Here is a 16,301-nt window from a genome sequence, read left to right as displayed (position 1 = left end):
CAGCAGGATGGATTGATTTAAATCGAAGCAATTGTAAATAATTGATTTAAATCACCCCCCCAAAAAATTACAGATTTAAATCAAGTTACCAAAAAAGCTAAGACTATGCTTAGAATGCACTTAATTTTGGAGTAAATCCCAGTGAACTCACTGGCACATTTGTTTTCTCAAAAAACAGGTATAGGATGGGGTTCCCTTCGGAAAGCTGAGTTATGCTGAAGTAGAATAGGGAATAGATTTTTACAGCATCACCATTATGGTTTGTGGCCATGATGACCCAAGATAAGGGTGTATTAGGTAATATAAAATAAGAAAATTACACTCAGTGGCAACTGGCAACTCTAGATTTCTCTTACTGCAGCTTTCTGTATTGCATACTTAAGTGATAGATTCTAAGCCTAGTTAACTAATTAAACAAGCCATAAGGGTTAGTGAAGCTAAACTTTTTGTTCTAGCAACATCCAATATAGCAAACAACTTGGGGATTTACTTGCCATATCACATTTATACTAAAAGTCAAAGAGAGAGTTTTGAAGAATGATGTGTCGCAAAGTGAATTATTTAAGTTACTTACCAGTTGATTCACTCAGCCATATCCACATCTTCCTCCACATTCTTTTCTCCCAATAAGCAGTTTTCCTTTGATGTTTCATTCTTGCAACTAGGACCTGCATCTTCTTCTTTCACTGCTTACACTTGACATGTTTTCCTTTTTTTCTTTTGTAACCAAGGAATGAATTTCTTCAACATATTCCCAAATAAGGTCTCTCTTTACACCCAGAAGCCATGACAGTTATTCTGTGGCAAAAGTATGGAAAAATATAGGAAGCTGTGTGTGAGTTGAATAATGTCTTCCCATTTTTTTCCATGGTTCCTTTCTATACTGCTTTCATCCTTTCCTATATATTGTTTCTTTGTCTTTAAGACAACGCCTTAACTAACTTCTCTGCTATTTTGGCCCAGGTCCAATGCCACTTAAGCACAGGACAAAAATCAACCCTATCCAGCTTGTGTCTTTCTTTGCACATGTTATTCTGCTGAGAAACAGAAATTGAAAGCCAAGAACTTTCAAGAAGCAAGAGCTGGTAGTTAGGCTGGACAGACTAGAGCAGGGGTGGGCACAAATTTCTGAATTGGCCCTGGGCCACCCCTGAAGGGATGGGGCCTTGGGAGGAAGGGGCAGGGCCAGGACGCTTTCTGTGCTCCCCTGCTCACAGACCCTGATTGGCCTGGGATTGGAGGAAGTGCACAATGTCTTTGCTTCCCATCCCCTTGGCACCTAGAGAGGTTTTTAACAGCTAGCGGTTCACTCTAGGTGTCGCGCGCCCATGGTGGCTGGAGGAGACTTCACAGGCTCACAGGCCAATCGGGGCCTGAGAGTTTAGGAGCACGCAAAGTCTCTCGCCCCCGTCTTGTAAAGTCTAGAGAGAACAGCTGGTGGTTCCCTTCTTTGCCACACACCCCTGGTGGGGGGAGATTTTGTGTGCTCCTCCGTCCCCAGGCCTCGGTTTGGGGGTAGGGGAGTGGTAGGGCGGCCACGGGCAAGATCAGCCAGCTTAGTGGGCTGGATATGAACTCCAGAGGCTCTCTTGTCCACTCCTGGACTAGACCTATGAATTCATTTTTTGTGAGGCTGTAAGTGTAGGTGTACCATACTTGTGTTGAGATTTAATTGCAACTGTTAATTTTAAATTAGAAGTTTAGTATTTTTATTTAAAAAAAATAAAATATCCGATTGAATTTAAATAATTGATTTTTATCCACCCTTTTATACAGTACAGTAGAGACCTAATACATTACCTAGGAGTAATTTAGCTCTTTCATAGTGACACAATGGTTTCCTTCCTTTTGCAAAATAATGATATGGAATTGATGGGCATTCACTTGCATACACTTTACCAATTCAATTCACACTATATTGGTATAAGCTAGTGTTAAATTGATGTTTGTCTATTTAGGTTTGCCCTGATAGCAGTCTATTTAAAAACTGATTTTAGTTAAACTAGAACAACTTCTGGATGGTGACAAGGCCTTCATGTAATCCTGTGGGCATTACTTAGTGCCTCATTAAAGTTCTGAATTGCACTAAAATTCAACTTTTTGTTGAGGAATCATAAGGCAAAATAGAATTCAGTTACTTTTTAGGTGTAGTAATCAGAAAGTCTAGTGGTGACTAAAAAATCCCCAAAACCCTATTCAAATACAAAATGATGGCTAAGATTTGTATACTGAAAAGTGCCCAGGTTTTTTGCAGGTGCACTTTGAAACTCAGTACCATGCAGAGGGTGCTTGTTTTTGGAATGCCTATCTACGTCCAATGGTGCAAATCAAAACAAATAAGATCTAAATCAGGGGTGGGAAACCTCAGGCCCAGGGGCTGGATGTGGCCCCCAGTTTGCCTGGATCTGGCCCCTGAGGCTCATTATTTGGGAGCCTGTGCTGGCGCTCCAGCCTCCCAGCCACTCACCTGCAGGGCTGGAGCACACAAAATCTACCCCTAAGCTCTGGCATGCAAGGAGAATGTGAGGAGTGTCTTTCTTCTTCTCATTCAGGGGCTTCTCACTTGTGTGCGACTCCTGACAGATTTTACTGTGGGTCAGCAGCCCCAGACCCAAAAAAGTTTCCCCATTTCTGGTCTAGATGAACCTTTATAAGCATTGCATTCCAATTTTGAGAGCACAAGATTTGAACTAAAGGAGTTAAATATTAAAATAAAGAATGTTGGTAGACCAACCTGACAGGGTCGGAGAGTGAATGACTGTGCACATATATTATTCATCTGTGAGAGACACATCACCATGCTAAGTAGATAACTGTAAAAGTCACTATGTAATTCTATTTCAATGAATGATCTGCTGTGCACTCTTCCCTTCTGCTGTACGTGCTTTCCATCTCTGTTGCTACGTCAGTGCTGCTTCTTACAAAGGCAATTCAAGCAAATAAGGGGATTTTTGTTTTTTAAAGGCAGTGATTGCTAATATTATTTAACAGAATTAGTGTTCTGCTTTCAAGAGGGGAGGCCAAGATCTTCCTGGAAAATGTTATGTGTGATTATGTTGAAAAACAAACACCTTAAGCATTGATTGTTAGCTTGGTGTGAATTTAACTTTTGTGGCTGAAGTGTAGAGTAAAAAATTACCTGTGAACAGATATTAAGTATACCAAATATTTTTTTTTCCTTTTTGTACAGTTGATGCCTGGTCATTGGCCTTTTCACCAGATTCCCAGTATCTTGCAACAGGAAGTCATGTGGGAAAAGTAAACATTTTTGGTGTAGAAAGTGGAAAAAAGGAATATTCTCTGGACACTAGAGGGAAATTCATCCTTAGCATTGCATACGTAAGAACTTAATCACTCATTTTCTAATACTGTATTCACAACCTTAACAGAAACCTTTATTTAAAAAAAAAAACCACAGACTTCCTACCTGCCTATTCGCTCTTACACGGTAACCTGCTAAACAGGGGTATACGATAGTTTTTGCAGGGAGAGGCCACTCCAAGAATTTTGATAAGTGGTTACAGGGTGCACTTTTCTGTTATGTTAAGGAGGGAGTATGGAGTCTGTGATGGAGTTGGAGCAGGAATTGGGGTGCAGGCTCTGGGAGGGAGTCTGGGTGCAGGAGGGAATTCTTACTTGGGGTAGGGATGTGGGGGAGATTTGTGAGAGAGTTGGACACAGGAGGGGGTTGTGATCTGGGGCAGGGGTTGGTGTGCAGGAGGGAATGCCAGATGCTGGTTCTGGCTAGGAGATGCTTACCAGTATAGGTGGTTCCCACCTGCCAATGCAGCGGGACACTCCTAGGCTGCCTGCATGCATAGTAGGCCCGTGCCTTTTAGAGTTGCTGGCTGCTGCTGGCAAGCGTGTCTCTCCATGTCCTTTGAACAGAGGAACAGTGGGTCTCCACACACATTGTGAATGCCCACAAATACCACCTTTACAGTGCCTACTGGCCAGTTTCTGGCAAGTGGAAGGTGTGAGGATGGTGCGGGGGGCAGTGTATGAAGACCTGCTGCCCTTTTGCATCCCTTTGGTGGGACACAGAAATACTTGCCAGCAGCCTTCAGCTTTGGCACTTCTAGGAGCAGTGTGACCGGGGCCATGGCAGGCAAGCAGACTGGGCTAGGGGTCATGGAGGGCAAGAGGAAAATGTTTGGTGGTCCAAATCCAGTTGTTGGATATATTTTGCCAACGCCTGTTTCTAAAGCAAGCATTTTATTTCTGCCTATAATTGTCATTGGCCTTTCCTGTTGAATAATGGTCCTTTGCTCCAGCTTCACTGATGAATTGGACCAGCCTCAAAAGCAATACAAGCTTTCTATAAATGCTCTTACTCTTCCAGCAAGAATATCGGGCCATTACAGGTACCAATTCAATCTCAGAATTCCACTTTAGGAGGTAACTTTATCGTTGGCAAAACTGAGGTACAGTAAGTTTAAACAACTTCCTAGGAGACACCCACTATTGACTGTAAACTATTACAATAAAAAATCCCCCGTTGTTTTACATGTGAATGAATGCTATATGATAGTTTTCACACTGCATGATGTCTGTCTGGCTGATTCTTTTATTGTCTGGAAAAGTCACTCCTGCTCTTGATCATGTGCTTATTATGATTTTCAATCTGAGGTCTTCGGATTTTTTTCTGAGCCTACCATACCAAATATTGCAGATTGTTTTGATGTTACTTTGTCTTCCCTATTCTTCTGTTTCCAAATAAGAGTAGTTATAAAATGTGTAATAAGAGTAGTTATAAAATTGAATTGGTGTATTGTTATAGAGCCCAGATGGAAAATATTTAGCCAGTGGAGCAATAGATGGCATCATCAATATTTTTGATATTGCAACTGGAAAACTTCTGCATACGCTAGAAGGTAAGTCTTGGAATGTTTGCAGTGTGTAAGATATAGCTTTAGTTCTGTCAGGTTAGTTTGAAGGTTCACTTGCAAGCTTACACAGATGGATAAGTCTCCAAGCAAGTTCAAGTATATCTGTGCTTTGATTTTGGCACCATCGTTCTTATGGTTCTAAATACGAACTATGTGAGGGATCCACTTGTAAATCCTAAGCATGCACCATGGATATATCTTCCAGTGCATAGCCATTTATGCTTAACTAGATTCTTCCGAACAAATCACAGTTTAACCAGTGCTAGCAAATGAAGCTGGTCTGTCAGTGCTATGTTACTCCTCCTACCCACCCCTCCCTGCTTGTATTGCTATAAAAAATCAGTTCCCAGGACTAGAGGAATGGAACATTTTCCCTCTTGTTATATTACATTGCAACACTCTAACAGGGATGAAGAGATTCATTCATTCATGCAAAATTCTTTTTAGTTTTTTTTTAACATGTTGTCTAAGACTATATTTAAAGATAAATGATACGCAGAGCATATGACTTCAGATGCCATGGTGCTGATTTTTTTCTGTAGTTCTTCTAAGATCCATAGCTATAAAAATGTGATAGTCCCTGTGTGGAAGAGAAAATGCTCTGCCTTGAGGGAGATTAATCTGAATCCTCCAGATTGCTGATGCACTTACACCGACTGTATTAAGAAGAGTTTTGGGAGGCAAAGGAGGAAGTAGCCTAAGAATGAGGAGCTTAACAATTGTTCAGATATGGTAAATTGAAAAGTATCTCCTTGCTTTCTGTCGCTTTTTTAAAAGGAAGATATTATCCTAGTATAAATGCTCTTTAATATTCTTCTTACCAATGATAGTGTATTTACAAATCAACCATGTCTATTTTGAATTTCAGGCCATGCAATGCCTATTCGCTCACTTACATTTTCTCCAGATTCCCAGCTACTTGTTACAGCTTCAGATGATGGATATATCAAAATCTATGATGTGTAAGTTGTTTTTCTTTCATAAGACACATGTGATGTAAAACTAATATTCTAAGAGGTTATAATTTTCCAGAACAAACCAAATATTCTGCTGTATGGAATTATATTTAACAGGGTAGTCAAATACCTAATTTTCAAAATTTATCCTATATTTTAAACTCGAAAACCCTAAGTCCTGTGAACTTGGACTCTTTTTAAAAGGTGCAGGGGTGGATGTCAGACCTGGCTCAGAAAATTGATGCCCACTCACCATAGTTGGTATTTCAGTAAACCTATCAGCTGCATTCTTATTCTGCATATTTTTTCGGTCCACCTTTGAGTTTCTGCTTCATGCCCAAGATATCCTTCCCTCATTCATTCTTTGTTCTCACACTCCACTGAAGCCTGGGGCTCTCTCCCTATTGCTCCTGCCTTTTATGACTCTCTGCGGCAATATGGTCTTCCTGCTGTCTGGGCTTTCTTTGATTTCCTCCAGTCTTTTGTTCTTTTTCTCAAAACCACTACCTACCATTTGCAATCTAAGTCAGAAGTATTTTATGCTCCAATCCTAGGCCTTGTTAGTTCAAGCACCTGATTATTATCTTCAGTGGGGAGAGGTTTTGTGTCAAATAACTATTATCTAAACCCCCAAGATCTTTAGAACCTAAAGTCAGTGCCTTGATCTACAGCAGGAGTGGGCAATAATTTTGATGAGGGGGCCACTTTAAGATTTTGGGAAGTGGTCACGGTCTGCATTTTTCTATGGAGCAGGTTCAAGGTCTGGTATAGAGGTTGGCTGCAGAAGGGGGCTCAGGGTAGGTGACTGGAGTGCAGGAGAGGGCATGGGGTTTGAGAGGGAGTTTGGGTGAAGGAAGAGATTGTGATCTGGGGCAGTGTATTGGAGCGTAGAGTCCAGGAGAGAGTATGGGTGCAGGAGAGAATTGTGGCCTAGGAAGGGACCGTAGGAGGGGGTGCAGGGTCTGGGAGGAAGCTGTGACCTCGGAGAGGAGGGGTTATAGAGAGTTTTGGTGGTGACCTGGAGCCAAGAGGGGGTGGGTGCCAGAGGTAGGCTCTGGCTGGGAGGCACCTACTTAGGTAGCTGCCTGCCAGCAGCCCCAGACCGCTCAAACTGGCTGTCTGCTCCCTATGGCTCTCTGCTCAAGGCACTGGGGAGAGGGCGGGCGGAGCTTCGTGCGTTGTCCCTACCCCCAGTGCAATCTTTCAGGACTTATTGGCCAGCCAGTAGGAGCTGAGAAATTGTGCTGCCCCCTCCCTAGCATGTGAAGTCTCACACAGTGCCCAGAGCAGAGCTACAGGGATCAGCTAGTTGCTTAAAGTGGCATGGGGCTGCTCTATGCCTGAGGGTCCTAACGGGGTGGCCGTGGACCAGATCTGGTAGCTTAATGGGTTGGATCCAGCTCATGGGCCACATCTTAACAGGCCTGATCTATAGCCTGATATGAATAGAAAATTAGTGCACGTATTTGATAACTAGCATAACAGGGTTTCGTCAACTAACATCACCTAATGGGTGGGCTGCTGTATTTTTTATTCACTGTAGCTGCTGAAAGTATATCTCTATAGAAGGAATCATAGAACTGGAAGGGACTTCAAAAGCTCATAGAGTCTAGGCCCCTGCCCGCACTGTCTACTCTAGATCATCCCTAACAGGTGTCTGTCTAACCTGCTCTTAAATATCTTCAGTGATGGAGATTCCACAACTTCCCTATACAATTTATTCCAGTGTTTAACCATCCTGACAGGAAGTTCTTCCTAATGTCGAACCTAAATCTCCCTTGCTGCAGTTTAAACCCATTGTTTCTTGTCCTATCCTCAGAAACCAAGGAGAACAATTTTTTCCCCTTCTCTTTATAACACCCTTTTAGATACTTGAAAACTGCTATCATGTCTTCCCTCAGTCTTCTCTTTTCTAAACTAAACAAGCAGAGTTCTTTAAGTTTTCCCTTATAGCTCATGTTTTCTAGACCTTTATTCATTTTTGTTGCTTTTTTTGCAACAGCGTCACACTGTTGGCTCATATTTAGCTTGTAGTACACTATGACCCCTAGATTGCTTTCTGTAGTACTCCTTCCTAGACCGTCGCTTCCCATTCTATATGTGTGAAACTGATTGTTCCTTCGTAAGTGGAGTCCTTTGCATTTGTCCTTATTAAACTTCATCCTATTTACCTCAGACCATTTCTCTAGTTTGTTCCGATTATTGTTAATTTTGACCCTATCCTCCAAAGCACTTGCAACCCTTCCCAGCTTGGTGTCCTCTGCAAACTTAATAATTGCACTCTCTATACCATCATCTAAATCATTGATGAAGATATTGAATGGAATCAGTCCCAAAACAGACTCCTGTGGAACCCCACTTGTTATGCCCTTCCAGCATAATTGTGAACCATTAATAACTACTCTCTGATAACAGTTATCCATCCACCTTATAGTAGACCCATCTAAGTTGCATTTCCCTAGTTTATTGATAAGAAGGTCATGCGAGGCTGTAGTAAATGTCTTTGAAATTCTCGGTATACCACATCCACTGCTTCTCCCTTAGCTACAAAGTTTGCTATCCTATCAAAGAAAGCTGTCAGATTGGTTTGACATGATGAATCTTGCAACAATTGACTCTAGAAATGATAGTCCTGGATTACTGTGGAAAGGTCCAGATCCAAAATTAAAGATTGCAAGTGCTAAGATAAAAAACGAGAGATTTTTTTCCCTAAGGTTGTTGAAACAATCAAGAATCCAAATGTATCTCCAAGTTACAAAACACTTGAGTAAAGAATAGATTAATCCCTTCAATAACTGAGGCAAAACCCACTCCTGTAATTTCTTCAAGATCCTTTTCTAGCCTACCATTATTTATTTGTCTTAAGGGAGCTTGTAAGAACATAAGTCATGGATCAGGATTTTATAGTGCTAGCCACTGTACAGACAAATAGCAATGAAGATAATCATCAGAATTTCTATCTGAATTGAGAGCAACCAGGTAACTTTTCATGTAAGTCCCAATCTCTAACAAAGAATAAGGAAGTGTATACATAGCACTCTGATGAAAATAAGAGTGTGTCAAGTGTATAATGTACTAACTGTTTTTCAGATTGAATTGCTTCTACAGTGCTTTTATATCTATGCTTACCAGGAAAAGTGGCAGGATAGGAATCCAAAGAGCATTTAGCAATTTTCTAAAAACTAGTGGTAGAAAAAGTAGCCAAAAAAGTTACTTGAGGAAAAGGGCTGCTACTTTGAAAAAAATCAGAGGGGTAGCCGTGTTAGTCTGAATCTGCAAAAGCGGCGAGGAGTCCTGTTAGTCTATAAGGTGCCACAGAAGTGTTGGAGCATGAAGTGGGTCTGTGCCACAGGACTCCTCGCCGCTTTTGAAAAAAATGTAATTAAGTAAAAGTCTGGAAAACTACTTGAGTAAAAGTACAACAGTAATGCATCTTAATTGTACTCAAGCATCCAGAAATAAAAAGTAGCCATTCTATTCATAGAATCATAGAACCACAGAGCTGGAAGAGACCTCAGAAGGTCATCAAGTCCAGCCCCCTGCTCTAGGCAGGACCGATCCCAACTAAATCAATCCGGCCAGGGCTTTTGTCAAGCCGAGACTCTAGGGATGGAGACTCCACTACTTCCCTAGGTAACCCATTCCAGTGCTTCATTACCCTCCTAGTGAAATAGTTTTCCCTAATATCCAACCTGGACCTCTCCCCCCACAACTTGAGACCATTGCTCCTTGTTCTGCCATCTGTCACTACTGAGAACAGCCTCTTTTCATTCTCTTTGGAACCTCCCTTCAGGAAGTTGAAGGCTGCTATCAAATCCCCCCTCACTCTTTGCCTTCTGCAGACTAAACAGACCCAAGTCCCTCAGCCTCTCCTCATAGGTCATATGGTCCAGCCCCCTAATCATTTTGGTTGCCCTCCGCTGGACCCTCTCCAATGCATCCACATCCTTTTTGTAGTGGGGGGCCCAGAACTGGACACAGTACTCCAGATGTGGCCTCACCAAAGCCGAATAAAGGGGAATAATGACATCTCTGGATCTGCTGGCAATGCTCCTCTTAATGCAACCTAATATGCCATTAGCCTTCTTGGCTACAAGGGCACACTGTTGACTCATATCTAGCTTCTCATCCACTGTAACCCCCAGGTCCTTTTCTGCAGAACTACTACTTAGCTGGTTGGTCCCCAGCCTGTAACAATGCTTGGGATTCTTCCGTCCCAAGTGCAGGACTCTACACTTGTCCTTGTTGAATCTCATCAGATTCTTGTGGCCCAATCCTCCAATTTGTCTCAGTCACTCTGGACCCTATCTCTGCCCTCCAGCGTATCTACCTCTCCCCCTAGCTTAGTGTCATCCGCAAACTTGCTGAGGGTGCAATCCATCCCCTCATCCAGGTCATTAATAAAGATATTGAACAAAACCAGTCTGTGAGGGGGTTCACTCACCAACCGTAGCCCCCCTGCCGTCTGTCCTCAGGAATTGGCTCCCTCGGCGGGTATGGTGCCTTCTCTGAGGTGGTGTTTCCCCTCTTTACTCCGGGCCGCGGCGTCCTCTTCGCCACACTGCCCTCCGGCAGTGCCCAAGTCCGTCTCTGAGCCCCCCTTCCAGGGGTAGTTGTTCCTTCATCGGGTCTTCCTTCAAGCCCTGCAGTCTGGAGACTTGCTGGCCAGAGCTCCCTCCTGGCCTCCCCAGCCCTGCCCTCTGTTATAGCTCCCAGCTGGGCCCTAATGAACTACTACAGGCTCAGCTGGGGCTAAACTCCCCGGCCCTGCTTCAGGCTGAGGTTTGCCCTTAAAGGGCCAGTGCAGGGCAAATGCCCTGTCACACAGTCCAAGAACCGAACTTTGGAACACTCTGCTAGAAACCGACCGCCATCTTGACATCGAGCTGTTAATCACTATCCGCTGGGCCCAGCCTTCTAGCCATCTTTTTATCCATCTTACCGTCCATTTATCCAATCCACATTCCTTTCACTTGCTGGCAAAAATATTGTGGGAGACCGTATCAAAAGCCTTGCTAAAGTCAAGGTATATAACATCCACTGACTTTCCCATGTCCACAGAGCCAGTTACCTCACCATAGAAGCTAATCAGATTAGTCAGGCACAACTTTCCCTTTGTGAATCCATGCTGACTATTCCTAATCACTTTCCTCTTTTCCAAGTGCCTCAAAATGGATTCCTTAAGGATCCCTTCCATGATTTGTATAGGAACCCAGGTAAGACTGACCGGCCTATAGTTCCCTGGATTGTCCTTCTTCCCTTTTTTGAATATGGGCACTACATTTGCCTTTTTCCATTCATCTGGGATTTCTCCTGATCTCCACAACTTTTCAATGATAATAGCCAAAGGCTCCTCAATGACATTTGCCAACTGCCTCAGTACCCTCAGATGCATTAAGTCCGGACCCATGGATTTGTGTATGTTTAGCTTTTCTAAATAGTTCCTAACCTGTTCTTGACCCACCAAGGGCTGTCCATCTTCATCCCACCTTGCGTCACTTAGCACATTTGTCCGGGAGCCCACCTTGTCCATGAATTCTTGGATCCTTCTTCCCAGTGCTACATAATCCACAGTAGCCTGCTCAAGGTCATTCTTGGCCGTATCATTAGTTCCCACGTGGAGAAGCAGGAAGGGGTAGCGATCTGAAGGTTTGATCAGTTTGGTAAGCCTCTCAGTCACATCCTGAATGCGAGCTCCTGGTAAGCAGCACACCTTTCGAGATTCCAGGTCCGGACGGCAGATGGATGGCTCAGTCCCTCTTAGGAGGGAGTACCCGACCACCACCATCCGTCGTTTTCTTTTGGGGGTGGTGGCCGTGGAACCCCCATCCCTAGGACTAGGCATCCCATGCCTTCCAGTAGATGGTGTTCCCTTCCGTTTTCTTCCTTGTGAGGTCCCTTCCAAAGCATTTGGTACTGTAGAGCCTGTGGAGAGAGCCTGAAAGCGATTACTTACCTCTGTAGCATTGGGGGATTCCTGTGCTGCTCTTTTCCCCCTTCTAGAAGTTACATGCTGCCAGTTGTCTTCCTGGTCACATACTGCCCTCTCTGGCTCCTCCGCCTGCCGTGCTTGCAGGATTAAATGCTGCCTTCTATCAAGGAAGTCTTCATCCTCTCTGATCAAGTGTAGGGTCGACACTTGGGCCTATATTCAGAATTTTAGCTATACTTAATACATAATATTATTGAATGCAAGCTGCATAGCTCTTTCCTGGAATTAGCACACACAATGTTAATATTTTTATTATTACTATAAATGGTGTCTAACTCTAAACTTTTTGTGTCTCACACAGACAACATGCGAATTTGGCAGGCACCCTAAGTGGTCATGGATCTTGGGTATTAAATGTGGCATTTTGTCCAGATGATACTCATTTTGTTTCCAGGTATTTAGCATTTTAAGTTTCATCATAAAAGTCTACAAAAATTTAAATTTTCCATGTATAAATGAAGGTGAACCACACATAATATATAAATTAGAGTGTAACCTAATAAATTGTATTAATGAGTAAAAGATCTGTTATAAATAGAGCCAGACTGTGATAGCCTTAAATTCATAGAATAGTGTCTTATACAGACAGTCCCATTGATATCAATGGGTCGTCTTGTGCAGTTGAGATACTTCTGAATATAAATAAGGGTATCTGGCCTTAAATTTTTGTAAAGTAACATGTAAGTGTACTTAACTAAATGCAAAGATACTGATTCTCAGAATGTTAATTTATGTTAATGATCGTAGCTTAGCTTCTCATTATTTGATGTTTCATCCCATTGTACTAGTCTGTCTGTCTGTCTTTTAGAGTTTCTTTTTGAGTCCATTTGTTCAAGAACTACTCCCAAACTGTAAGAGCTAGGGCCACCAAATTTGGTATGCAGCTTCCTCTTATCCTAATTTAAGCCATGGTCAGGGGTTGGATGTTTCTGGAAAACATGAAGTGCCAGGAATGAGACTGGTTTTGATAACATAGAAAGGGAAGGGGTAGATAGTGGAGGGATGTGAAAGGGAGTGACAGAGAAGAGTGACGTGATATTGAGAGTGACCACTGAGAGCAGCTGCAGCACAAAGAGAGTGGCCAACAGGGCTGGGACTCTGCCATCTTACTTGCCTCCAGACTGAGTGAGTAGCCCCCCCGCTCCAAACTTTCCCTCCCAGGATATGGGGGGTCCCATTGGAGGAGAGGACAGCACCCCAGAGAGCTTACAGGCCACTGGAGGGACTGCTGGAGGGGAGGCAGTTGGAGTGGGGCGAAGCCCCCAGAGCCTGGCCTCTCCCCAGACAACTTGTAGGATGTGTGTGGGGGACCCTCTGGAGAAGGGACAGTCCCCCCAGACAGCCTGCAGGCCATGGGGGAGGACCTCGGGAGGCTGGGCAGCCCCTAGAGTCTAGTCCCCCGTCCGAGACAGGCTGCAGGGCGTCAGGCCACAGAGAGGTCGTTGGAAGGCGGGGCCAGCCCACAAAGCGACACCCCCCGCAAACAGGCTGCAGGACATGTTGGCCACTGCCCCAAGCAAGGCCCAACTCCCCCTCCCCCACCCTCCAGCCCAAGTGGCTGCAAGTCAAGGGGGCAGCAGCAAACGGGGGGCTGCTCCCTCCCCCCCCGACAGGCTGCAGAGCCCCAACCCCTATCTGACAAATGTGCAGCTCCAGATTCCCCTTTCCTGGGAGGAGCCGCTGGCCAGGGAGCACTGTCACGACCCCCTGGGAGGAGCTACCACTGGAGCTGTGCCACAAGAAGCCCACTTCCTTGGCCCTTGTCCTGAGCCCCTTACCCTGAGTCATGCACCTCCTACCTGCCTTGACTTCTGCACACTCACCTTCTTTCCCGAGCCTCCCGACCTCCTGCCTTGAGGCCACCATTTCCAGCCTTGAGCCCCCACATCTCCCAATCCTCTGCCCTACACCACCCACCTCCTTCCTTTCCTTGCCCCTGAACCTCACTCAAGCCTTTATTCTCCTTCATTTAAAAAAAAATGCAATCATTGAAATAAAGCGTGCACACTTTTCATTTATTTTCCAAAAAACAAACCCCACAAAACCAAAAAACCCACTTCAGTTACAGACCCGAGCAATGCCAGGTACATCTGCTAGTTGTAAAAATAATGATGTCTTGGTAATATCAACTTTTGGAACAGAACAGAGTAGTGAGTTTCCTCAGTTGTTCTTTACTTAGCTAATTTGCTTCAGAAAATTGGTGATTGCTGTTTAGAATATTCATTTATTTTTCATGCTGTTCATGTTAAAATATTTCAAATTGGAGTCAGTGTTTCTGTAGCCTGCTGGTAGATCTTCATTTGTTCTCTTTCTCTCTTAATTTTAAGGGTTTTTTTTATGCTGTGATATCAGGCCTTTATTTTTATAGTATAATCAAATTACTGCTAATTTAGATATTGATCTAAAATATTTTCCAGCTCTTCTGACAAAAGTGTGAAAGTTTGGGATGCTGTAACAAGAACCTGTGTTCATACCTTCTTTGATCATCAGGATCAGGTATATTAAGAAAGTAGAACATGTAAATCTAGATAAGAAGACTGGATATGAGAATTATACCAGAAATTGAATCCTTCTGGTCCAGGAACATGTGTGTCATGATTTTAGTTAGCCGGATGTCCACTTACCCTGGGGGTAGCCATGTTTCCGACGATCCCATAAATTTTGTTTACAGCCACCATTTCTGGTTCTGTGTTCTGTGCTGTTACTTAGCTCTAGTTTACCCCTAAATGTCTTCTATGGTCCCAGTAAGCCATGGAATGTTGGTAATGCTGCTAGACAATGTTGACCTCCTGTGGGTCAGCAAATTCTCTGGTTCAACACCAGTTAGGTCCTCGGGCTGCTGGATTAGAGAGGTTCAACCTGAAGTATGAAAATGTCACTTAGTGCTCTTCCATACAAATGTTTAGTTCACAGCAAGCTGGCATGTGAATCTGCTGCCAGACACCAGAAGTTCCCCAATGCACTTTAATCTACTCCAATTTTGAAACAGGCTATGATGGGGTCAAACCCTTGCTTGCTGCAAACTAAGGGTATGTCTACACTACAGTGCTATTTCAAATTAACTTAATTCGAAATAGTTCATTTCATAGAATCATAGGACTGGAAGGGACCTCGAGAGGTCATCGAGTCCAGCCCCCCGCCCTCAAGGCAGGACCAAGCTCCGTCTACTCCATCCCTGACAGATGTCTATCTAACCTGTTCTTAAATATCTCCAGAGAGGGAGATTCCACCACCTCCCTTGGCAATTTATTCCAATATTTGACCACCCTGACAGTTAAGAATTTTTTCCTAATGTCCCCCTATTTCGAATTAAGTGTCTACACAGCACTTAATTCGAAATAGCTATTTCGAATTTGGTGTTACTCCTTGTAGAATGAGGTTTACCAAATTCGAAATAAGGACTCCGCTATTTTGAATTTATTTCGAAATAGCGGTTTGCCTGTGTAGACGCTATTAAAGTTAATTCGAAATAACTACTGTTATTTCGAATTAACTTTGTAGTGTAGACATACATAAGTGTTTGTATAAGTAGTTCTTACATTCTGTAATGGAAATGCATGGGCCAGGATTTCACCAGTGGCCTTGGGATACTGCCCTAACATTTTAAAGCTTTGAGAGTATTTGAGAATTGTTATCCTAGAATCTGGTTTTTTTTTTCCCTCCGAGCTCCCAGGCTGCCCTTTCCTAAGTAATACTGTTTAGAATCCTAATCAAGAGGCACACTCCAGGATTGAGAAATCGAATCTCATCAGTCTATCACCTCGTGGAATGAGGTGTACAGCTAGTTCGGATTAGGAAGCCTAATCCGAACCAGCTAGTCCGTGCCGCGTTTAGCCGTGCGGCACGGAGTCCGAACTAGCCGGCATTTAAAAATGGCGCCGGCCGGCTTCATGCAAATGAAGCCCGAGAAATTCAAATCCCGGGCTTCATTTGCAACTCCGTATGACTACATTATCCCCCCTAGTTCGAACTAGGGGGGTAGTGCAGACATATCCTAACTGAAACATAAATATTAGGGATGAAGCCATAGAACAGACGGAATAGCTTTAAATATGTCAGTTCTACTACTCATGTAAACTATTTGGTGACAACTAAAAATGTGAAATCTATAGCATTTTTAACTTGTTACCAATTTTAATGAATTATTGTTTGCATTCTTCTATTTGCAGGTCTGGGGAGTGAAATACAATGGAAATGGTTCCAAAATTGTATCTGTTGGAGATGACCAGGAAATCCATATCTATGACTGCCCAATTTAAATATGCTGTGTCAGGTGTATTTAATTTTTATTTACAGGTTTTCAGGAGTACTGCACTTCTTGTACATTGCCATTTAAACATGTGATGATGCATTATCACAATGCTGAGCTAAATTTTGGATTACATTGATACAATAATCAATATATAAACCTTATACATATTTTATCTTTGTGTGTCTACATTCAGCAGGAGAGACCATTACGTT

The 16,301-nt window shown here is 43.3% G+C and overlaps 1 protein-coding gene across 3 annotated transcripts in view; it reads left to right on the top strand.

The window, feature by feature from the left end:
- Positions 1-16,301, top strand: part of SKIC8 (SKI8 subunit of superkiller complex) — a 33,817-nt gene that overhangs the window by 8,115 nt on the left and 9,401 nt on the right. For 2 of the 3 annotated variants that reach the window (XM_075897611.2, XM_006116972.5), the window contains exons 6-11: positions 3,191-3,339; positions 4,781-4,874; positions 5,758-5,851; positions 12,139-12,231; positions 14,255-14,333; positions 16,007-16,261. In XM_075897611.2, coding sequence (XP_075753726.2) covers positions 3,191-3,339; positions 4,781-4,874; positions 5,758-5,851; positions 12,139-12,231; positions 14,255-14,333; positions 16,007-16,096 — 599 coding nt within the window. In that variant the 3' untranslated portion in view covers positions 16,097-16,261. Of the gene's footprint in view, positions 1-3,190; positions 3,340-4,780; positions 4,875-5,757; positions 5,852-12,138; positions 12,232-14,254; positions 14,334-16,006; positions 16,262-16,301 lie in introns of those variants that run through there. The other variant, XM_075897610.2, reaches the window with a different exon arrangement.

This window comes from Pelodiscus sinensis, chromosome 14, assembly GCF_052426305.1.
Source record: "Pelodiscus sinensis isolate ZL-2025 chromosome 14, ASM5242630v1, whole genome shotgun sequence".
NCBI lineage: Eukaryota > Metazoa > Chordata > Testudines > Trionychidae > Pelodiscus > Pelodiscus sinensis.
Note: the sequence above shows the minus strand (reverse complement) of the source record. Positions and strands in the feature narration are given on the sequence as shown.